General features: G+C 45.8%; 1 protein-coding gene across 1 annotated transcript in view; it reads right to left on the bottom strand.

Annotated features, from left to right (window-relative positions):
• Nucleotides 1–5,436: 5,436 nt before the first annotated feature.
• Nucleotides 5,437–25,252, bottom strand: part of plxna4 (plexin A4) — a 296,341-nt gene continuing 276,525 nt past the window's right edge. Inside the window, exons 25-32 of the mRNA XM_042335956.1 lie at nt 24,693–24,852; nt 23,515–23,618; nt 20,900–20,999; nt 20,369–20,559; nt 13,913–14,082; nt 8,728–8,940; nt 7,152–7,302; nt 5,437–6,550 (exon numbers count right to left, since the gene is read on the bottom strand). Of these exons, the coding sequence (XP_042191890.1) occupies nt 6,455–6,550; nt 7,152–7,302; nt 8,728–8,940; nt 13,913–14,082; nt 20,369–20,559; nt 20,900–20,999; nt 23,515–23,618; nt 24,693–24,852 (1,185 nt within the window). The 3' untranslated portion in view covers nt 5,437–6,454. The remainder of the gene's footprint in view (nt 6,551–7,151; nt 7,303–8,727; nt 8,941–13,912; nt 14,083–20,368; nt 20,560–20,899; nt 21,000–23,514; nt 23,619–24,692; nt 24,853–25,252) is intronic.

Below are 25,252 nucleotides of genomic sequence, written 5' to 3'. Positions count from 1 at the left end.
TGTTGCCCAGAACACCAGGAAAGAGAAACTCCCTTTTGTTTTCAACATTGCCACAGGATCTTTCAACAAGCAGGTGAGACCTCAGTGTAACATCTCATCCGAAGGGTTGTCTTTTCCTCTCCCTAGACCAGAACAGGTCTATGGAAAGGAACTTTGCAGAAGGTCAACTGTAGAATTCTAGAAGCTAATTGATCTCCCATTATTTGGAAAAATAAGAAAAACAGGGTTAAAATAAGCCTTGAGAACTGGGAACCTGGCTTGTGACCTACTTGCTAAACTAAACACCGTTTTCAACAGCTCCAGACAATCACACAGAGTGCCTATATGCCACTTGAAAGGTCTTAGTTGCTTTATTCGTTCACTATATTCACAATATAATTCCCAATTTATTTAGGCAGAACCTATACTGCAGTACATACTGTGTTGCGTGATACTTCAGATCCTTTGGTCTATTAGACTCTACCCCTCGCCCCAATGCCCAGGGTAAAACTATATTCAATGCAGCCGTTGTGTGTCAGCCTGGCTCATTTGGTAGCAGGTTTGGTTCTGAGTCAGTGTGTTCAAGCCCCACGTCACATCTTTGACTTCATATAGTCCAGGTTGACAGTCTAATGCAGCGCTTGGGGGAGCACTGCATTGCAGGAGCTGCCATCATTCAGTTAAACCATTTACTTGCTGTTTCCCCATACCCCTGTCACTGACTTTTTATAAGGTATTTGTCTAGTTCCCTCTTGAAGGCTAATATGGATTCTGCCTCAACCATAACCTGCGACAAGACACTCCACATCCTAACTACTCTGTACGTGAAAAATTTCTACTAACCTCCCCTTCTGCTCGTTTACTAACTAGCTTAATTTGATCTTGTGTAACACAAAGCAGATAGATGATAATAGTAATCTTTACATTTGATGTAGAACCTTATCCGGTCTAAAGACCTTCCTCTTCGACCGTGCCTTCGGTCAACCTCCCACCCCCCCCTGCCCTCCACTCTTCCTGACCCCCAACTCCCAGCTCGGGTCCCAAAACCCCTGATTGTCCAGCATCCTGGAACATGTTTCCGATATACAGGGCGCTATACAAGTGTAATTTGATGTTGTTATCGCGTCTTCAAGACGCCTTAAAGCATTTCAACTGTAAAGTGAATTGACTGTATACCTTGTGGGCGAAACTCAGCAGCCAATTGCGTACAGCAGTGTCCCACAAACACTCGTGGATTCAGTGACCACATATTCGTTAAAGGATTATTATCCCGGAAAGCAATCCCCCAATCGACTAACAACCGAGTTCCTACTTACCACTACGGAAGTGTGTGGAGTAAGGAAACTCGTCTGAGGTTCCCCCCTGCCTGGGAATCAAACCCAAGTCCTCTCACTTGCGAGGTGAGTTCTCTAAACGATACACTATAGGACTCCACAATGATGCGTCTCTCCGTTCATCTTTGTCCAAGTCCCTAAATCGTAACATATGGAGTGTGTCCTTACAATGCTCCCAGTGTGATCCTTCCACTTCTCAAGCTCTTGTGTCTTTGCCTTGTGAAGTCCATTCTCTCAACGGGATTAGAGAATTACTGTCACTTAGTGTCCAATTTGTTCTCTGAGCTCCCGTCCATTGGGAACTGGATTCCAAGTGCTGGACACTTAACAGACATCAGAGGAGGGAAATCTTGATCCCATCTGTCTGTCCTGGATTAAAATTCAGCTCTCAATGATGAGGAACTGACTCCATAACACATCCATCCTCAGAGGATAGAGTTCAAAATCCTCGTCTTTTCCTTCAAAACCCTCCATGGCCTTGCTCTTTCCTAACTCTGTGACCTGCTAATTCCTTGTAGACCCGTCCGCTCCCTCCACTCAGTGGGCACCGGCCTACTCCAAGTCCCCCACCATCAGTGGTCAGGCTTTCAGCGTCCCTGCCCTTTGGAACTCCATCCCACAGTCCCCTCGCCTCACTCCCTCCCTTGCCTCATTCAAGACCCTAACCTTCCTGCCCTCCACCCTCCTGATCCCAACCCCCAGCTCAGGTCCAAATGAGGCCCTTATACAGCGCCCTTTGTAAGGGGTAGTGTCTCGGAGCACTGGATAATGGTGCAGTCTGATGCAAAGCCGGGGAGAAAAGGGAGGTGACCATAGGCACAGGGGAAAGTCTTCGGGTGTGAACTGAAGATGGGTAAAGAGGGAACAAGAGGTCAAAGGATTGAGGCACAGGGTTTCAGAGGGTTAGGTCCCAGTCAGCGCAAGCGGTGTTAAAAAATTGTATAAAACGTGTTAAAAGTTGCCTTCCTTTAACCCTACCGGCCATTCCCTTTGTTCAGCGAGCACCAGTCTGCTTCATGTCCCTATCTCCACCCACCGATTCCCCACAGCTCACCCCCACCCCTCCACTCCTATCCATTCCGCCATCGGCAAGCGGCTTTCAGCCATTCTGCCCCTGCTCCCTGGAATTCTATCCCCAAATCCTTTGGACACGTTCCCTCTCTCAACTCATTCAAGTCATGTCTCGGCACGTACTTTTGTGATCGGCTTTCAGTCATTCCCCCCCACACACCTCCTCGTCTCCCATCCAGCACCATGAAGCGCTTTGAGGCATCCTCCCTATATCAAAGGTGCTGTATAAATGTATAATCTGTATTGTATTGTACTTAACCACATGGACTACCTTTGCCTTATGCACTGAGCCACGGTACAAACGCTTCCTGAATATTTATCACCTTCCTATTGTTGGCTCCTCTTACACTGTCGAGTTCCAATCACTTGGGTTTTTTTTAAGCTGATTTCGCTTCCCTTTAATATCCGCTGCTGCAAAATTCAACATTGTTATGTTATAATCCTTTCCACATATCCCAAGGCTCAAAATTCCACCCAGCTTCAGTCTGTGAGAACATTTTGTCTTAGCATTTACGAACACATAGATTTGTGGAAAACTCATGAATTCAGACTTGCCTTGTGAGCTGTCTGCCTGCAGTTATTCAGAAGAACTGGCTCCCAATTTAAGGGTCAATCATAAGAATTCTGTTCCAGCTCAATTGATAAGACAACGTGCTGAGGCTAAGGCGAGGTGAAATTTTGGTCTTCTGTTTGTTTTCCTATAGACTATTCCCCCATCACCCCAGTCCTTCCCAGGTTCCACTGGGTCCCTATCATATAACGATTGACTTCAAGATCCTCACATTCATTTACGAATCACTTCATGCCCTGGCACTTCCCTATCTTTCTGACCTGCTTACACCCCACTCCACTACCCTCCACTCTAGCTCTGGCCTCCTGCACATCCCTTGTTCCCCACCGCTCCACCATCGGTTGCCACACCTTCAGCCATTACCCCCTGAAACTATGGAACTCTCCTCCTCAATCCCTACGCCTTGCCACCTCCTTCCCTGTCTTCAAACCACACGCGAAGACCTTTCTCTTCGACCGTGCATACTGTCACTTCTCGGCTTGGCATCAAACTCCGGCATTGTTAAGCACTCCGAGACTACTTTGCGTGAAGGGCCCTATATAAATGCAAGTTGTTGTAACCTTGTTTTATGTGGGTTCCAGGCAATGCGTGGGTTGAGGTTGGCTGTGATGCCTTCCTTCCCTTTGGTCAAACTGGTCACTGAATCTCGCTGCTCATATACTTAGTCACTTGGTCAAGGTCTTAGAGGGTTACCAGAGGCTGAGGAACTGTACCTGAGTGTGGCTTACCAAGTAGTAATAATAATAATCCTTGCATTTAATACAGCACCTTTCACGTCTCAAAGCCACTCACAGGATTTTAATGCGCAGCATAGTTTCAACGTAGCATGGAGCCAATTTGCCCACAAAACAGCCATGAATTTAACGAACAATTAAATTGTTTTGATTAAATTAAAATTTAGTTCGTCAGGACACAGGGAGAAACTTTCTCTTTTAGACTTTTCAAATTGCGTGTGTTGCTCTTTTCAGACACAGACGGGACCTCGGTTTAACGTCTCATCCGAAGTACACACAAAGGTTCCCCCAGTGCTGTGTCGCAGCCTCAGCCTAAACTTGCGAGTGCTAAACACAGATGAAGGAGAGAGAACACAGATTTTGTTCGTAAAATGAAAAGCGCCGTGCTTTTTTTTTTAATAAACTTTATTCTATATTACAAATAGTAAATTTTTTTGTTCTGAACTGCAAAATAGGAATGCATTATATTTACATACACAGGTATACAATTAATTATAACAAAGTTACAGAAGCTTGCCCTAATCAAGTCTTTTTTTTTTGTTTTCCTTCCCGATTTGTTAAGTATATTTCGTGATTAGGATAAAAACCTAAAAGTCTCGTTTTCGTTTTTTTTTGACACTTCTTCGTAACACTGGTTCCTAAGGGTAAGTTATAACAATTTATTTTTTATCCTTTTCATTTAAAATGGAAGGAGAAAGAGAGAGAGAGAGAGACAGAGAGTGAGAGAGAGAGAGAGAGAGAGACGATCACATTACAAACCACTCAGGCTGGGCGCACGTTCAGGCAAAAGGAAAAAAAAAATTGTGGAGTTTGAAGGGGGAAATCGGGAGGAAGTAGAAGATGGTGAGAGAGAGAGAGAGAGAAAGAAACTATGTCCACATTCATGGCATTGCTGAGCATCATCAATTCCCTTCCCCCTTCCCTTTCTTCCTTCCCCCTCTCCGCGCACACTCCCCTCCCACTCTCTCCCCTCTCCCCCAACCCAACTCAACACACCACACCCTCCCCCCACTCAAAGTACATGCGCTTTTATTTGAATTTTTAATCTTATTTAACAAAAAAAAAGCTAAGATGCTCAGATCCATCCACATTCACATCACACTTCTGGCACATTTCAAGGCAAAAAAAAATATAGCTGCTTTCGTCGTTTTTTTTTGATATAATCTGAGCAGGATGAATAGAGGCAGCTTCAGAGTTTCACATTAATACGATATCTATGTTCATTCAACACGTTTTCCTGTGTAAAATCCACGAGGCTCGAGTATTCAATGCCGGCTTCTCAACGACATAAAGTCACCCACCCGGCTTCTCGACGAATCCATCTCTCCTTCGTCTAACACGTGCAAATCACGTCTTCCGTTCCTTTTTATCCCCCCCTCGCTTTCTCTTTTTTTTTTATTTGTTAAAAATCGGCGCTTTTTGTGTGTGTTTTATTTTTATTCCGTTAATTTTGCCTCCCCCCTTCTTTCCCGAACGAAAATCCCACAGTCAATCGTTCTGTGTCCCGGTGTGCAAAATAATAATAAAAAAAACAGAGGGGTTTGATGCTCGTTCCAAAGCCAGCTTAGCTCGTTTTAGGTTGTTTGTGGAACCTCACACGTAGGTAGATGACGGTCAATAAAATGCTATTTAAAGTTTCCGCACTGGCACTTGTTCACTAAACAGCACTGAATTCCTTTGGTCTTCGCTGGCTGGGGGAAAAATCCACGCTTTTCCAACTAAATGTACATTTTTCTTTTTTTTTTTCCCCCCATCTCAAAGTTCCTAAAATGTTCCGACTCGACTCTGGAGAATGTCAAATTGCGTGCACTGATTTTGCAGTGAATCACCAGATCATCATCAGCATATTTCTTTTGATTCCGACTGCAAGGTTGAAGATTCTTTGTACCTTTGTGTTTGCGCACGTGTTGTGGTGCGTGTGTGTGCGTGTGTGTGTGTGTGTGTGTGTGGTGAGCGTGTGCATCTGTGGCTTACATCTCTCCACACCATAGCAGCTCACATCCCAGTTCTGGAAGAAAATCGTACCTATGATTGATAAGACCAGCCCGCCACAAATTTTGCAAGGTCCTCCTCATTGCCTCTCTTAGGATCCTTCACCAAAGACGGCCTGAAACACTTGTGCACAATTCTCACACAGTCACAGTTTGCTTCACTGTCCTCCAGCGGGGAAGAGAGATGAACAGGAAATATATTATTTTCTCAATTACACGCAGATGAAAGACTCTTCTGCAGAAGAGAGTTTGAGAATTCTTCTGCTGTCCAAAACCCCAAGGCCAATTGGTTGCCAGTATTCATGTCTGATACTCTTCCGTCCCAAAGGAAATAAGGGCAGCATTTTACACACGTTCTGTTTACTTATTGTCCATCAGGTGGATGAGAGGAAAGACAGGCAAAATTCCTCTGTTGAAGGTGGTCAGGAAAACTAGCGAGTTTCAGTCTCCTGCTAATATTACGGTGCAAGATAGTTGAATCTTTTTTTTTAGCCATTGGGTGATCGATGTCGTATTAACTGTTCACTGACCTTATGGAGACATACAGCGATGTCCAATCATGTTCGGGGCGAGAGAAAGTGAGAAAGTGGGGAGATCGAGTGAGCGAGCGAGCGAATGAGGCCAGAGATAGAGAAATGAAGAACTAGAGCGGCAGAGAAATGGAGAGAAGAGACGTCCAGGTGTCTCTGCTTGTAACCAATCGTAACTTGCACTTGAAAGGCAATCATCTATAGTCAGGCACAGCTTGGCTTCTTATACCCAGGAAAGTGCCACTCAACTCTCTATGGACATGAAAGCGACCACTTGTTCAAGTTTATAAGATAGTTTCTGCCTTCTGGCTGGATCTTCAAATTCCAGAGCACTGATAACCTGCGGAGCAGAGCAAACAGGGATATCAATATAGATTCCAACCCAACTATTCAGTGTGTCAGCCTGGCTCAGGTATAATAACATTACTTCTAACTTTATTCTATTATAATACACTAATTAATATACCAAATGCAAACGTTTTCGAGACGTCTCAAAGCGCTTCACAGAATATACCATAAAGTGAATTGACCGTGTATTTTGTGGGTGAAAGGCGGCAGCCAGATGAGAAAAAACACAGTTGGGTAGCCTCCGAGTCAGAAGGCTTGTGGGTTCAAGCCCCCCCACCCCCCCACATCGGGACTTGAACTCGCGAAGAATAGGTTGACGCTCCAATGCAGTGCCGGGGAAGCTGGTGGATTGTCGGAGGTACCGTCCTTCGGTGGAGATGTAAAACTGAGGTCCTGTCAGCCTGCTCGTCATTCACCTCGCGGCTGTTTGCGAGACATTGCTGTGCGCAAGTTGGGCTGCTGCGTTCACCTAAAACGTACTAAGTCACTACTCTTGACTGTGAAGCGCTTTGAGATGTCCAGACGTGAAAGGTACAGTGTCAAAGGCACGGGTTATTATTTGATAGGTTTGAGCCAGTTGTGCACACACTCACCTCTTCACTGTATTTGCTGACGTATGAGTAGATTTCACTGAGGGCACTCATCGTGTTGAATTCACTCATGTGCATTCGGGACTGCTCTGCTAGGTAAGCGTTCATGTCCTGGTCACTGATTGCTGGCATTTTCCCGATGTCTGCATAGTATCTGCGTGGAGCAAGGACAAACGAGAAAGTGTTAAAATCAATGCCGTCTATCACGGCAGATTGATGTTATGGTGGGAGGGTGGTAAGGTGGGTGTTACGGAGGAATAAGATCAGATGGGCCGAAGGGCCTTCTTCTTGTGAGTGACAAACTATCATGTTTTCTGCAATTAATTATCTCACACACAAGCAGATACACACGCACATACATGCACACATAAATACACAGTACTCAGGCACGCATGCACACGCATCGCATTCGAACTTAAAACACAACAGAAGAGCAGCATTACTCAAACGTGTCTTGTGGCTCGGGCTTCTGCAAGGCTTAGAGATTTCCACGCAGTGTTTTGGGATATTTTATAGACTGGAGGACGAAACTCTCAGCGTTTCGCATTTTCCTTTTTTAATGCACGTGGTTGTAAAAAAGCCAGTTACCCTAATGTACACTCTGGGCTCCAGCCAAATTGCACCTAAAGCTCTCCAGAATTAGGTAAGCAGAGTGCGTTCCACTGGGGTGGGGGGGGGGGGAGAGAGAGAGAGAGAGTGTGTGCATTGCCATCCGAGAGACACAATGAGATTTGCTTTGCGGGTCTTTAAACCGTATGTCAGCGGAAATACTTTATAATCGACTAAATGACTGTCATTGTGTGAATGCGAGTGCTTCAAAGAGCAATTTCAAGATTTAGCGCAATTTGATTTAAATACAGAGAACTGAATTGCTCATTACGATTTGTTGCTTTTGGGGGGGGGGAGGGAAGCTGGCAAAGTGCCGTTACGGCTATAAAATATGAAGCCATAAACAAGGGGATGCAAAAGAATTCCCACAAGAGCCATGAAGTCTCCTCTCTTATTAATCAATGGGAATTACTGCATATACCAAGAGCAGGCAGCAGCTTTGTGTTCGATGGCATGAAGAATTTCTTCTTGTCCCTTTCACTGTACAGGTTCAATGTTAACTGTTTGTTGTTTTGTTCAGCCGGGAGTCTGACGCTTGCAGGAACCCATCACCGCGCTTAAGGGAGTCCAAACCCAGACTGGGCATATGTTCCACATATGTGTGTCACCTACGCATGGAAATTTCCCTTGTGTCTGGAATGGGATGCACACTCTCTCCCTGGAGGGACACACTATGCCACACTATCCTTACCTATCGTGGAGATGTCTTCGGCCCAAGCCAAGGCTTGGGGGACCCCAGACTGAGGGTTGGGAAACTGCTGGAGTCTATCCAGCTAAAACCACTCAAACCTGTTCTCGTTTGTCCTCTAGCTACACAGTCATTCCGTTTACAGTAAAATCCCGCGAAGCACTTTCTTTGTGACATCCTCCCAACGTCAAATATAAGGATGATTAGGATTTTATTCGTCCACCGCACCAGACTCTCTGTTTTACTTTGAGGCTGTTATGAGCAACACGTTGCGAGACTGACCTTTCCACCCAGCTTTTGTAGTTGGGGATGTCCTTGGCGTAAAGCAGTTTATTGGAGGGTGAGTCCTTCCCCAGGCGGTGCTCGGATGTTGAGCAGGAGTCCATGAACGTCTGAGCCACCACTGACAGGCAGGCGTCCGTGATGCTGCTCTTGTGGATGTCAAAGACAAACTGAGGGTTTTTGATCACATTGACCCAGAACCTCAAGGGTAAGCTGCAGAGAGAGAGAGAGAGAGAGAGATGCCGTGAGCACAGACACACTCTTAAGCACCGTCACTAACTCGCTGACTTCAAGATCCTCACCCACCCCCCAGCTGTAGATCCCACAGTGCTAATTATAATAATAACCCTTACATTTGATACAGTGCCTCATCGCGTCTTCGAGACGTCTCAAAGCGCTTCACAGAATGTACCGCAAAGTGAATTGACTGTGGATTTTGCGGGCGTAAAGTGAAGGCCAATTGCCCACAGCAGCGTCCCCCACACACAAAGAGTGGTGGATCGAGTGACCAAACTACTCGAAAAGAGAAAGGAGTTTCTCCCAGTGACCCGGTCAAAAATTCCTCCCAGTAAATTGGTCACCCACTTCATGGCAGCGCCTTGGGATGTCCTCCCGATTTGTGAAAGGCGCTGTATAAATGCAGTTTGTTGTTGTTGTTATAGCTGAAATTGCTCTGGACTGACAGCCTGGACTGTGAGCTAAATGTCCTCGACGTGGGGCTTGATCCCATAAGCCCTCAAGAGCGAGAGTGCTATTGACTGAGCCAGGTTGCTAGCAAACAGCAACGACGACAACAACTTGCATGTATGTGGCGCCCTTCGCATGGGGTTATGCATCAAAGGCAAATAAAGACTGTCATTCAATAGTCAGTCCGCATACTCCTCGTTTAGAAGTCGGGGACGCTCAGAGAAAGACGCTGAAGTATAATGTTTAACATTCAGTACACCGCTGATCAATATCAATAACCAAAACAAGGATTATATTCTTATCAACAATAAAGGCAGAAACGGCTAGAATTTCACTGTAGGTTAAACGTGATGTGTGAGAGAGAGAGAGAGAGAGAGAGAGAGAGAGAGAAGGGGGGGGGGAGAGAAAGACTTCACTTTGCGTTATAGATTTACTTTCTGTGAATTTCCCACGTTTGACACTTTTATTTCATATTTCCGGTGCCTAGATTTAGATTGTGTTGCTGGAATGGACAGCGGGTTCATTTATAAAATGGCATCAGCCATCGGATGAAATGCACTGAGAGGGTGGGGGTGATCTTTAATTAAAACACCCTCAACGTTACATCTGATTTCAATTGGCTGCTGCGTTTCACCCCCACACTTGACTTCACAGTATATTCAATGAAGCACTTTGAGACGTCTCAACGACGTGATAAGGCGCTCTATCAAATGCAACAATATTTATTATTATTATTATTATTATTTTCATGGCTGTTGTAGGACACTAATTTGTGCAAAATTGGCTGCCATGTTTACGCAGAAAAACTATGTGAAATGCCTTGAGACCTCTCGATGACATGATATGGCGCTATATCAAAGGGTTATACAGTCAATTCACTTTACAGTATATTCTGTGAAGCGCTTTGAGACGTCTAGAAGACATGAAAAGTGCTCTACCAAATGCAAGGATTATTATTGATATTATTCTTGTTATTTTTATTCTTTGTTATTCATTTGGTCGCACTCTCATACTCTTTCCCCCAAACCCTGAGACATTTTTTTTCTTTTGCAAATATTTGTTTCCAATTCCTTTCAAAAAGATTCAAGCCATCATCTTTGGTGGGGGCATAATAAGGCTAATAACGATAATAATAATCATAATAATAATCATAATAAATATCCTTTTGACATGGCGCACACACAAATAAATTCTACGGCTGTCTCCTTAGGAATATTTGTGTTTTTTTAAAAAAAATTACGAGCTGTCAATAACAGTTCACCAACCAGTTGAAATAGCTTCTCCCTGTTTACCTTGCCCAAGCTCCTCATAATTGTGAACATCTCTCTCAGGGTTTCCTTTCAGATCGAGAGAAAACTCTTATTGCTCCGATGATGGCCGGTTTTGCCCCTCCAGCATCTTTGAAAATTGCTTTGATTGTTCAGTGCCCTCACTGTAACTCTCTCCCATCACTTGCGCTCTGGGAATGCTATTCCGTGTGAATAAATGCAAGTTGTCGTTGTTGTTGTGCCAGGCACCTTCCGCACACTCACTGTGGAATTTTCTGCCTGAGAAAAACTGGCCTCTGACCTTATTAAGGTGAAGGATGTGATATAACACTAATAATCATCCTTGCATTTGATGCAGCGCCTTATCATGTCATTGAGACGTCTCAAAACGATTCACAGAATATACTGTAAAGTGTATTGACTGCGTATTTTGTGGGTGAAACATAGCAGTCAAATTGCGCACAGCGGTGTCCTACAAACCGTAGTGGATCGAGTGACCACAATTTTTTTTGGGGGGAAGGGATTCGCCAATCGACTAAAAGCCACCACACCTCAGTGCAAAAGATCGAATTGAAATCCCTCATTAGAAAGATAGGATGATCTCTAAAATCTTAACTCCTCCAACGCATTAAACATTTCGCTGGTGTTCCTCAGAGGGTACGATCAGAATTACTGATGGATTTTCTATTTAAAACACAAACTCCACCGTGTGATAAATGAAGCATTTCCACACAATTAAGGCTATTATGTTGCACAGAAAACAAACATCTGCCTTTTGTTCATGACTTTTAAACGAGCGCTTAATCTTCCTCTAGTTTTAATCAATGGTGACATGAAGGGCTTGGGACAGATCCCGCTGCCTCTCCTGACTGGAATGAGCTATTTGTGATTGAGTGCATTGGAGAGCTCCAGCCCTCTTTTACCAAACGGAAAAACAATTTAGAGATTGGAATGTGTTGGCGTCCAGAGGGACTTGGGTGTCCTTGTACACCAATCACAGAACGTTAGTCTGCAAGTGCAGCAGCAATTAGGAAGGCGAACGGTATGTTAGCATTCATTATGAAAGGATTAGAGTATAAGAGTAGCGAAGTCTTTCTGCAACTGTATAGGGCCCTGGTGAGACCACACCTGGAATACTGTGTCCAGTTTTGGTCTCCTCATTTAAGGAAGGATGTACTTGCCTTGGAGGGGGTGCAGCGTAGATTTACTAGGTTAGTACCAGGGATGAAGGGGATGAGTTACGAGGGTAGGCTGACCAATTTGGGCCATATTCTCTAGAATATAGAAGAATTAGAGGGGATCTTATAGAAACCTATAAGATCATCAAAGGGCAATATAGAGTAGATAGTGGGAGATTGTTTCCTCCGGTTGGAGAAACTAAAGCCAGGGGTCACAACCTTAAAATCAGAGGCCAGCCCTTTCGGACTGAGTTGAGGAAGAACTTCTTCACTCAAAGAGTGGTGAATGTATGGAACTCACTACCCCCAAAGGGCTGTTGACCCTCAGTCCTTGAAAATATTCAAGACTGAGATAGATAGATTTCTTATTGCAAAAGGGATTAAGGGATATTGGGGATAAGGTAGGGTCAGGTTATTAGCTGGAGTTAGATTAGAAGGTCAGCCATGATTGAATGGCGGGACAGGCTCGAAGGGCTGAATGGCCTACTCCTGCTCCTACATGTTATGTTATGTTGTGTTACAATACATGTCCTACGATTTACTCAGAACTTACAGCACAGAAACAGGCCATTCAGCCCAACCAGCCCATGCCAGTGTTCATACTCCACACCAGTCTTCACCCATTCCTTTACTCCCTCCTACACCTTTCTGTTCCCCTCTCCCTCATGTGACGGTCAAACTTCCTCTTGAATACAACTACACTATCTCGCTATCTAATTAAATCCCAATTTCGCTTTCTTCTGCTAAAGCTCACTTGGCAAATAAAAGGGATGGAAAGAAGCACAACTTCGATCACGACAACAAATGACATTTACGCAGCACCATTCACGTCCGGAGGACGTCCCAAAGCACTGGACAGTCAGGGATTTGGACCCGAGCTGGGGGTTGGGATCAGGAGGGTTGGAGGGCAAGGAGGGCAGGAGTGGGAGGGTAGGAAAGTGATACAACTCCTGGAAAATACGTGTGAACAATGGGAGAGGACCAGGTTCAGCGCTGAGTGTGACACAGAACCCCCTCTCCCACCTCACCTCTCCCCAAGGATGAGAGATCTGCCAACGCTGAGCGTCTGAGCTCACACGTGATGAACTGCACCATGTACAGGAAAGCAGAGAGTGGCTGCCTCCTGCAGAGAAGCCGTGCGTGAGGCCAGACAGGATAACGTTGGCGGTCAGGGAAGAAACAACATTTGTGAAACATTGCAATGAAAGCAAGTTGGAAATGAGCAGAGATACGAGATTGAGTACGAGCGTGTGTGTGTGTGTGTGTGTGTGTGTTCTGAGTCCCATTTCAGACCGTTAATGAAATGCATTTTAAAATTGGGTTATCACACGGAGAAACAGAGGCACACAGGATATGTGCATCCTCAATGGGTATCTAACCAGGCGTTACCAAACCGGCAATTTCAATGCATGGGACTCCATGTGGAAGTGGCATTTGTGTGTTAATGGGGTGTGCCTATCTCGCCAGGTGTGTTATTGTATTTCTGTCCTATTTACTGATATATCACAACCGTTCCATTTCCTCCGGTCCATTCCCTTCTGAATGCATTTTCACTCGTGTGGGCACACAAGAGGGGAACGAGCTTATTACCTACTAAGGAAATACAGAGAGGACCGTGTAGTTTGAAGGAGATATATATATATATACAGTCTCCGTGATATAGGAATACTGCAATTTACATCACGAAAGCAAATACCAATCCATTGTAATAATAATGGAAAAATACAGTCAATCCACTCAAACAATATATCCTGTGAAGCGCTTTGAGACGTCTTAACAACCCGATGAGGCGCTATATCAAATGCAAGGATTATTATTATTATTGCATTTGGTTTAGCACCTTTCATGTCGGGAGCACGTCTCAAAGCGCTTCACGGGATGTACTGCTAAGTGTGGTGTAGTGACTGGGCATTTTGTAGGCGAGCGCACACAGCCACGCCCCACGAACACAGCTGCAAAGCGAATGACCCGGTTTTATCTTAGGGGTCAGGCGCTCCGAGACGCCGTCCGGGTTGAAGGCGAGTTGCCGTCCTCGTTGCTGTCTGCACTCACCAGTTGCTCTTCCAGGTGTGTCTGACGTGAGGGTCGTAGATCTGGTGCTTGTCTGCCTGCTCGTCGAGGAAATCAAACATGTACTTGATGGCCAGAGGCAGCGCGCTCCCACGGTGAGCGGTGCTGAAGATGGTCTCGAACAGGTCGTCCACAAACTTCTGCAGGGTTCCCTGCAGATTCGTTAGGAGAGAGAGAGAGGGAGAGAGAGACGGACAGAGAGAGAGAGAAGTGAGTCAGCAATGTGAGACTCACATAGCAAAGTCTTACGGTGTCGGCAAAGCAAGCTGTCCAACAGAGTTCTGCTGTTGTGTGTGGGGTGTGTGTGGGGGGTGTGTGTGGTGTGGGTGTGTGTGTGGGGGGGCGGGGGGGTGTGTGTGTGGGTGTGTGGGTGTGTATGTGTGGGGGGGGTGTGCGTGGGTGTGTGTGTGTGTGGGTGTGTGTGTAGTGGGGGGGGTGCGTGGGTGTGCTCGTGTGTGTGTGGGTGGGCTAAAATACACCATTTCTTTTTGATAAGAAATCCTGTCATAAATCCTACTGACATGTCGGGAGGACGTCTCAATCCGCTTGGCAGTGGGCTGGATGATTCTCCGAGCTGAGGGTGGGAGCTGAGGGGTGGGTGGGTGGGGAGGGGGGGAGGGAATGGCAGGTGAGGAGGGGAAAGACGACTGAAAGCGCAGTCAAAGTGGCGGGCGCCTTTTGAAACGTGCCTCGTAACAAGGGAACGGAGGGTCGGGAGTGAGTCGGAGGGACTCTGAGATGGAGTTCCAGAGAATGGGGGCTGGGATTGGGGGGGGGGGGGAGTTAAAATGTCTGAAAGCCCATCGATGGTGGGACTGGGCAAAGCAGGAGACGTGAAGCAAGCGCAGGACTGAGGTGATGGGGTTAATGCATCAGGTCTCGGTGGTTGCACACTGAGTAGATAAGGATGAATAGAGCGGCAATCCACGATCGCAGAATTTTCTCATTCTGCTCAAATGGTGCAGAAGAATCCTGTTAGCTGACAATCAAAATATTCCTCGGATGTCAGGGACTTGTGACAGCTTATCTTGGCGGCAAAGTGAGTTGGAAGAGGGGAGGAGGGGTGGCGGAGAGAGAGAGAGAGAGAGAGAGGGAGAGAAAGATGGAACTCTGTGTATCTTAGCAGCCGCTGAGGGTAGCATTAATAAACGTCTGACAGGCTTCATCTGTTTGACAGGCCAGAGAAAAGCATTGCCTCTCTCATATATATATATATATATGTATATATGAGCACACACACACAGATAGGCCTTTTTTTTCCGTCGAGAAGAATTTTATGCCATTTAAGAAAACCAGGCAAAACTGGCTTACGAATTCCCGCACGTTAAAGGTGTCACTGGAATCAATTTTCCCGCGAGCGCGAGAAAAAGAAAAAAAAAAATTGCCACTTGTAAGTGACACTGATGGGACCCGGCTTCCATGTTAGCGTGTAAACAACAGTCTCTCTTATTTATTGGGGCTAAAAGGGCAAACAAGGTAAATTATATGCTTGTCACACAACAATCTCTCCAAATGTGTACTCAGTGGGAATCGCTGTGGTTAGCAGATGGGACGGGATGCAGGCGGGGGTGGGGGAAGGGGAGGGATTTTTTAGGGAGCAGAGGTTTTTTTTTTCCCCTGACTCTTTGTCAGTTATAAATGGCACCGTGGAAGATTGAGAGCGAGTAACAAGGTAGTAATTTAATAGAAAGATCAAGGCAGTGTCATAAATCATCAGGGAGCAGCCCCCACACGTGGGGCTGTGCGTGGAAGTGGTTGAGATGCCCTTTCTACGCGCTGCCTCACACAGCCGGCTGGAGTTTTGCGCTGTATTTTTCTAAAGCGGCTTCTTAAATTAAGATATCCATCATAATTCGGTCACTTCAATCCACGCTGTCTGTGGGGACGCTGCTGTGCGCAATTGACTGCCACGTTTCGCCCACAAAATACACAGTCAAGTCACTTCACAGTAAATCCTGCGAAGCGCTTTGAGACGTCTCAACAGCAACAACAACAAGATTACATTTGTATAGCGCCTGTCACGTCGGGAGGACGTCCCAAGGCCCTGAGTGTGATAACAATGTGATAAGGTGCTCTTTCAAAGGAAAGATTATTGTTATTATTAATAATATTTTCATACGGGGTAGAGGGGGGGTGGGGGAAATTGGGGAGGAATCTGCTCACTCATCTGAATTAAGTCACTCTGACTTGAGAGAATCACTCCTCCGAAAATAGACAGAGCTGGAATTGCGTTCGGACTTCCTGACTCTTTCTTTAAGAAATCCCATTGGAAATCGGTGCAACATTGGCATCGCTGTGCGTTCTTTGGAGTTGACCTGTTAATTGCCTCGATTATGAACCCCAAAACTGACAAAAGGTGACCCCTCTCACTCCCCCAAACATTCCTAACACAAGCCTCGCTAAGTCCGTGTTCGATCGGTAGTGCGTTTTCAGTTTTTGCTTCTTGATTGAATACTTTTTGATTTATGACATAAATCAGGAAATACTGAATCAAGAAAATGTACTTTTTGGGCCATCCAAAAAGGTTAACCACTACTGTACAAGAGGCAGATATTCTTTTTACTCAGATCACATAAACCCCGCAAGCCAAAGCCCTCACAGTTATGGTGGTAATAATAATAATTGAATTTGATATAGCAACTTATCACATCGTTGAGACGTCTCAAAGCGCTTCACAGAACACGCTGTAAAGTGAATTGATCGTATATTTTGCGGGCGAAATGCAGCAGCCAATTGCGCGCAGCAGCGTCCCACAAACAGTCGCGGATAGTCTTAGCTGGACAAGACGCAGGAAGCTTGCCACACAGTGCTCTCAATGGTAAGCTCTGTGACTTTAGCGTGGTGATGCGTTTCCGCTGACTAAAACAAAAAACCCTTTGCCTCCACCTTAACGAAAAATGTGCATTGTGAATAATTACCAAGTGAGCTCAAGGTTACCACTTCAGGGCGGGTGAAGCTGAACTGGAATGCCAGTCAAATAAGATCTTTAGGTCACCTAACAGATTAAGAGGTTGAAGTTAATGCCTTGATGTGGGCAATTTACACCAGTGTCGTAATTACGGGCGTAATTGGTGCAATCAGGGAGGTTCCTTAACGACACTACTTTCATTAAACTGGGCTGGTAACGTACCTGAGCCTTGGGCAGGCAAATAGGGTTTAACCTGCAAACTACCCTGGCAATGAACAGGCTGGGGCATGTGGGCACATGGGATAGATGAAGTCTGACATCTGGCTTGTCACGGTGATGTTATGCTTGCATCGGTGTTTATTGAAGCTGCAGCCAAAGGCAGCGCATCTGTGGACCTGACTAACAAAATTCAGCAGTCCCTTCAGAAGCTCTCGCGGTGTAATGATAATAATCCTTGCATTTGATATAGCGTCTTATCACGTCTTCGAGGCGTCTCAAAGCGCTTCACAGTATATGCTGCAAAGTGGATTGACTGTATATTTTGTGGGGTCAAGACACAGGAAGAGGTCATAGAGTCACAGGACACAAGGAGCAATACAGTATAGTCTGAGAGCTTGAAAACGATTCTCTCCTAATCCTATCTCAGAGCTCGTTGACCTGACCCTTTGTTGCTCAAATTCTTCTGCATAATTGTTCTCTGCGGGAGGTATTAAACTGATAAGGGGAACTACAAAAATCTCTAGGTCGGAAGGAGGTCATCCTTCAAAAACAAAAGATTAAGTTTGCAACGATTCCCATTATGTGACCTGAAGCTAATCTAATATTCCTTATGAAATTTGACGGTGAGGTTCGTTCTTCGACTGTTATTGGAAATCTGGTCAGCAAGGTTTGGGGCTGCGTTGTTCTTAAAGGATTACTAACATCTTGCTTTGTCTCCCAAGGTACAATACACAAAGTTAGTAATAAAAACCTTTACATCTGATTAGGAGAAACTTTTTCCACTGGCTGGTGGGTCAGGAACCAGAGGACACAGATTTTAAGATAATTGGCAAAAGAACCAGAGGGGAGACGAGAAGAATTTTTTTTTAACGATTTCAAGTTGTTACGATGTGGGATGCACTGCCCAAAAGGATGATGGAAGGAAGCAATAATAACTTTCATAAGGGAATTGGATGCATACTTGAAAAGGAAAAAAACATTGCAAGGCTGTGGGGAAAGAGCGGGGGTGTGGGATTAATTGGATAGCTCTTTCAAAGAGCCAGCACAGGCACGATGGGCCGAATGGCCTCCTTCTGTGCTGTAAGATTCTATGATTTTTTTATCGCCCTATCACCTACAAATCCATCTACAAATACAGTCAGCACACTTTACAGTACATCCTAGGGTAATAATCCCTCAAAAACATAATTTGGTCACTCAATCCACGACCGTTAGCAATTGGCTGGCGCATTTCGCTCACAAAATATACAGTCAATTCACTTGACAGTATACTCTGTGAAGCGCTTTGAGACGTTTTGAAGACGTGATAGGGCGCTATGTGAAATGCAAAGATTATTATTATTATTATTATGTTAGGAGGAATCTCGAAATGCTTCACAGAGCTGACTGGGAGCTTGAGGCTTGGGGTGGGGACAAGAAGCAGCTCAGTCTTTACTAAACGGAGGAGACAGCTAGGCTGTATGATCGCAGCAATGAGGAGCTGTGTCGAATGCAAGGATTATTTTTATTCTTACAACAAGGAAACATCTCAAAGCACTTCACAGGTAATTGCTTGTCAAGTGTTAATTTGTTTTTAAGAACTGTGGAGAATTGGCTTCCAAACGAATACTCTTCCACAATATTCAACGCAACCAGATGTCAGCCTGGCTCAGTGGTAGCGCTCTCGCCTCTGGGTCTGAAGGTCGTGGGTTCAAGCCCCACGTCGGGACTTTGAACCTCACGCTCTGGGCTGACCCTCCATCGCAGTGTTGGAGGAGCTCTGCGCTGTCAGAGGTGCCGTCCTTCGGACGAGACATTAAACCGAGGTCTCTCGTCTGCCCATTCAGGCGGACGTTAAAGATCCCGCGGCGCTATTTGAAAAGAGAAGGGGGTATCTCCCGGTGTCCTGACCGACAATCCCCCAGATAAAATGAAGTTATTCACTTCATGGCTGTTTGTGGGACATTGCTGTGTGCAAATTGGCTGCCACCTTCACCTATAAATATCTAGTCACTGCACTTCATAGTAAAATCCCATCAAGTGCTTTGAGACATAATAATAGTAATAATAATAATCCTTGCGTTTGATATTGCGCCTTATCATGTCTCCGAGACGTCTCAAAGCGCTTCGCAGGATACACCGTAAAGTGAATTGAGGGCGTATTTGGTGGGCGAAACGTGCTAAGGCCTTATACGAAATGCAATCAATGGATTATGATAAATGGTCTGAACAGAGGCAAAAAGCAAAACTCTTTTAAGTATTGAAGGTTGGGTCGCGGTCGATTCCTCCAGAGCTCTCACCGCGGGTGGGTTCAAAGCACTTTGTGACAGGCGAGAGATAAGAAGGAGCAATGGGTCTAACCCAAGCCCCTCCGTGAAGCCAAATAGCAGCACGACTTTTACTACTTAAAGGAGATGTAACGATGTGAATCAGGCCTCAGCTATCCAGCCACCACACACCGCTGAGCATAGGCTCCGAGCGCATTGTTTACGGGGGGGTTGGGGAGGGATAAGGATCTTGTCTCTCTCTCTCTCTCTCTCTTCAGAAAAGGTGGATGGTGGAGATATTTCCAGCCTCCGCACGCCGGTTACTGAGAGGCGGCTAAGGGGAAAGGATTAGCCGTATTATTAAGTCGCTATTTTTCTCCTGTGCCGGAATTTTTTTTTGATGGATGATGATGTTAATGGGAGACTGTGTTGGCTGAACTGTCAGCCGTGTCGGAACAGCTGAGACGCTGCTGAACTGAGTCTCCCTGGACCCTTGCCGAGGTCGCTGTTAACCGTTCGAGCGCCAACGCAGCTTACCAACTTACCGAGAGAGACACCAGAGACAGAGAGTGGGGTATTCTGGTTGCACATTTCTGCACAGCACCTTTGCCCATTCACCTCTCTCCCTATCTCCGGTTCCCATTCTATTTCTGTGAATTTATTATTATTATTATTACTATTATTATAATCCTTGCACTTGATATAGCGCCTTTGATGACGGGAGGACATCTCAAAGTGCTTCACAAGATTTTACTGTGACGCGTAGCCGTGAAGTGAATGGTACAATTTTTATCTGGGGGGAATCGCTGGCCAGAACAAGGGTAGAAATCCCCTTTCCTTTTCGAACAGCGCCCATGGAATCGTTAATGTCCACCTCATCAGACAGACGGGCCCAGGGTTTCATGCCTCCTCTGAAGGACGGCGCAGGCAATACAATACAGAATGGGTACGCAGGCAAAAACCCACGACATTCTGACTCAGAGGCGAGACGCCTACCGTCTGAGCCAGGCTGACATCTCGCATTACCTGCCTTTTGCAGAAACCTGTCTTGTTAACACCCATTACCTTTGTCGCCAGCAGCCTGGTCAGGTAGATTTCGGACACCATCTTGCTCCCGCGATCACCCTCCTTCTGGTCTCCGTGCTCGTGGTTCTTGACCAAGTGCCACACCTTGACCCCGGTCTCCAGGTCAGGGGTGATCATGGGAGTGCGGGAGCGTAGGCTGTCAGGGCTGCCTGTGTACTTGATCATCGTCTCTGCAGGTAAGCAGGGAATTAACAGGTTACTCACAGCTGGTATATACCTACAGGTAAAACCACCTGGAAATGTATTATTGGGGGCAGAGCAGTCAATCGGCTTGTGATAATAACAGCAATAGGTGCACAGGTGTGTCTCTGTATCAGAGACACAGTGAGATGATCGGTCAGACAGACACACAGCAAGACATTGAGACAGATAGACAGACACACAGCGAGACAGAAAGACAGACACACAGCAAGACAGCGAGCCAGCCAGCCAGACAGACAGACAGACAGACAGAGAAGAAAAGTCCTGCATGGCAGGAACAGGGAACAGGAAAGGGGGCCAGCATCTCACCGTATTTACTGGCGGAGGTTCGGGACACGCTGGAATTGTTGACCGCATTGTAAGCTGTTGTCTGTTTGGGCACCAAAGCCAGCACGGAGCCGTCCGTCACCTGAGGAGAATTGATTTCAGAAGCTCAGGGGGGTGGGGGGGTGGGAAAAAAAACCATTAAGCGACTCGCGCGACAAGACTTCTTAATTACACAGAAAATAATGGATGCTCGGGAGCGATTAAAGGCACCGATCTGATCCAGGGGATTCCGATGGTTTAGGTCAGGCGCTCGGTGATGGGTACGCAGGCAAAATTGTAGCGTTCGAACCTGACCTGATTGAGCGGCGGGCGAGGGCTGATTCAAGGGCATGAGGGTGTGAGTTTCAGATTGTAACGAGGAGAGTGAAAGAAATGGGGAGATGGAGAGATAAGGGAAAGGGTTTTCCTTGGATGTTAGCAGAGTATGGAACGGCTTAGCAGGGGGGAACTGTTGGGGTGAACGCGATGGGGTGGGGGGGAGACGGGTGGGGGTGGAGGGCACCGAGGTTGCTGCATTTCGCCCAGAAACATACAGTCAATTCACTCGGCAGCGTGTTCTGTGAAGCGCTTTGAGACGTCTAGAAGTCGTGAAAAGCGCTGCATCAAATGCAAGAGGTTATTTATTAATATAGAGGGGACTGGAGACATTTTAAAAGGGAATCAGAGACGTGCACAGGGGAGGAAGGGATTTAGAAGGTGCTGGGGTAGTGCGAGGAATCGGGATTAGGATTACATCGAATGAATTGCATAGAACGTTACTCCATGGAAGCAGGCCAGGCAACCCAACTCGTCTGTGCTGGATGTCCTCCTGACGTGAAAGGCGCTATACAAATCTAATTTTGTTGTTGCGGGTGTTATTACCCCGCGTGAGTCTCCACCTCCCCTAATGCCCTCTCCCACACCCCTCTACTTCCCTTCAGTACAAGTTATATTTACACTGCACCTTCCACATTGGAGAGTGGGGGGGGGGGTGTGGTACGTCTCTAAGCGAAAGACGACAGAAAGCCCGGTCAAAAAGGTACATCTTGAGACGGACCTTGAATGAGGTGAGGGAGGGAGGGGTAGGAGGGAGGGAGGGAGGGACGGTGGGAGGGAGGGAGCGGACATGCAGAAGCGGAAAGGAACTTGAAACACAAGTTATTATTATCATTATCATTATTATTATTATTATTGAAGTGGATGTGGCATGGTGGGGGAGAACCAAATAAATGATTTTCTTATCGATACAAAATGGATATGAAAGTGTGATAGAGAAATGGTGTATCACCGCAGATTGTGATAGCTGCCGGAGATACCATCACACAAGTTATCTGTTTACCTATTGTTAGTATGCGCTGTATTGCGGCGCAGATGAGACATGCAAAGGGCAGCTGTAACATCCAAATATTCTGAAGAGCTATCGCTCAATACTGCCGTTGCCTCCAAAGTCATGAAATCAATTCCCCTGAATTTATTTATTTGTTTTGCCAACACAAGGTTTGGGTTTGGGAATGTTTTACTTCTGAGTCTTTTTCTTTCTATTTTAGGTGGCAGAAAATGCAAGACTATTTGCATTTATACAACGCCTTTCACATCAGGTCTTGGTCTCTCTCTCTCTCTCTCTCTCTCTCTCTCTCCTCTCTCTTTCTTCCTCTCTTGTTCTCACTTTTATCTCTTAACCCCTTTTCTTTCTATCTCTCGATCCCTTCAGCCTCTTCATTCTTCCATTCCCTCTCTTTATCCCATTCTCTCTCATTTCCTTCTCTCTCCTCATTTTTCCTTCTCTTATTTATTTCTGTCTTTTTTTCCTTTTTTCTCTCTATTTTAGTCCTCTTTCTTTCTTTCTTTCTTTCTTTCTTTCTTTCTTTCTTTCTTTCTTTCTTTCTTTCTTTCTTTCTTTCTTTCTTTCTTTCTTTCTTTCTTTCTTTCTTTCTTTCTTTCTTTCTTTCTTTCTTTCTTTCTTTCTTTCTTTCTTTCTTTCTGTCTCTCTCTCTCTCTGTGCACCAAAATGTTAATCAAACTATTCCTTGCCCTTCCTTTTGTTTCCAGCTTCCTCTGCCCACCCAGCCGAGAAACAGGGAGAAATATACTTGGAAATATATACAAACCCACCGTTAAATCCACAACAATAAAGCCTAAACCTCACACACATACCACACCAGATTGCCCCCTACACTTGGCAGAGCGCTAACAACCTCTGATATCCAGACAGGATTTGTCAAGGATAACTTGCCCTCTCAAACGAAAGAATTAACTCCTGTCTTCATTATCTCATCTGCGATCCAATCAATTTCTAATCTGTTTTCCCTTCCCACCTCTGCGCTGGCAGACATCCCCGTGACATTCAATTTAGCACCAACGCAGCCCAGAGTCAAGTCCCTAATTCGCCGGGTGAATGGCTTATCTTCCGAATTATTTGCACGTTAATGAATAGCAGATATTTTTATCAACAGGAAGGAATCTGCAATTCCTAACGGCAGCAGAGAGGAAAGCAATTTCTTCAAGGGTGCAACTTCCGTGTGTTGCTTTGTGCGGGGCAGGGGGGGGAAGCGTTTGGTTAGAGAAAGAAAGAGGCTGATTGACAGCTGACCCGAAGAGAGGCGTCTTATCTGTCTGACCTGATAGTGTGCCAGTGTATTCAGCCTCTTCCAGTCGTTCTCTATCTTGGTCGTGACATCTTCGTCCTGAAGAATAACCCTCGCTACCGTGCCCTGTCGCCACTCTATCGGGAGGAGATTAGCGGCCGGTCGACAATCGAGCAGGTGCAAAGAGAAATAATCGGGATGAAAAGAGATAGATAGATAGATAGAGAGAGAGAGAGAGAGAGACAGAGAGAAGCGATTAAATCATGAGGCTCTTTCCTCTCGCACCGTGGATCGATACACATTCATCATCTTATAATCTCATTATCACGCGCTTTGGTGGATTGGGGGAAAGCAAATCTCAAGCTCCGCAACGATGGAGAACCAAAGCCTCTCCTGGCTGGGAAGCCGACTGCACGAAGGTTGGCGATAATAGTGATAAGAATCGCAGACCCCGCGCTTGACACAGCGGCTTTCTTTCAGGTCGAGAGCACGTCACAAAGCGCGTGCGGCAGGATTCGGGTTCTCGGAATCAGAAGCTTGTGGGTTACAAGGCCTCACATCAGCACTTTGAACTCATAAGAGTCCAGCACCTGGGAGCAATGCATTGTCAGAGGTGCGGTCCTTTGGATGAGACATTCAACCAAGTTCCCGTCTGCACGTTCACTCGGACACTAAACATCCCACGGTACAATTCAACTAAGGGAAGGGAGTTTGGCTGCCCCATTTGCCTACAAAATACACAGTCACTCCACTTTACGGTAAAATCCTCCTGACACGAAAGGTTGTACATCAAACGTAAGGATTATTATTACCAGTATTATTCACTGTGAAGTGTGGTGACTGTGGAGAGGCCGGTGAGCAGAGTATTGTTAGTCGATTGGTAGATCGCTTTTCGGAACTAATAATCCCTACAAACAAAACAACACAAAAAAATGTTTTTGGGGTGGGTGGGGTGGGGGTCACTCGATCTATTGCGGAACACTACTGTGTGCAATCGGCTGCCGCGTTTCGCCCACAAAACACACAGTCGAACCACTTTTTGATATATTTGTGAAGCGCTTTGAGACATCTCAACGACGTGGTGAGGCGCTACATCAAGTTCAAGTATTATTATTATTATTATTATCCTTGTAGAAATCTTGAAGGGATTCGCGGGTGAGGATTTGGGCTGGATTTTGGGTTGGATAAGTACGAGGAGTGAGATTCCTTACCCAAGTCCATGTCTCCTGCCTTTGGTCTGTGGGAGCAGGGCAAGTTTTTGAAGATGGCATCCAAGATCTTCTCTTTGACCTGGGTGATGGTGTCACAGTTCAGAGTCTTCACCAAGATCTCGGGGCTGTTCTCGTGATCTGGGTTCACACAGTTCAGAACCTGACAGGAAAGCAAAGAGCTTTGATACGTCCTCCGAGTTTGTGATACAAAAATTTCTCTTCCCCAAACGCCCTTCTCTCTCGACCTTCTCCGCCTTCTCCGCCTCCCCCACCTCCACTCACCTTCCCCCCCCCCCCAGAATTTACCAATTTACAGGCAGAGAATTTAACCATGAATTTCATAAATCAATTGCAATTAACTCAACAAACCCGGGTTAATCCTCTAACTGGACCCCACTGTCTTGACTTTAAAAGTGTTGAGTCTACCCATCTCGCTGCTCATTCACTTCAGTTCCACTGTACTGCACACTTTACGCCTGATATTGAATCTAACCACTTGCTTCCGCCGGTGTTAAATATAATTTGATAATGACAATAATCCTGGCGTTTGATTCAGCACC

The sequence above is a fragment of the Callorhinchus milii genome, unplaced genomic scaffold (assembly GCF_018977255.1).
Source record: "Callorhinchus milii isolate IMCB2004 unplaced genomic scaffold, IMCB_Cmil_1.0 Scaffold5, whole genome shotgun sequence".
Classification (NCBI taxonomy): domain Eukaryota; kingdom Metazoa; phylum Chordata; class Chondrichthyes; order Chimaeriformes; family Callorhinchidae; genus Callorhinchus; species Callorhinchus milii.
This window is presented reverse-complemented; position numbering and strand designations above follow the sequence as displayed.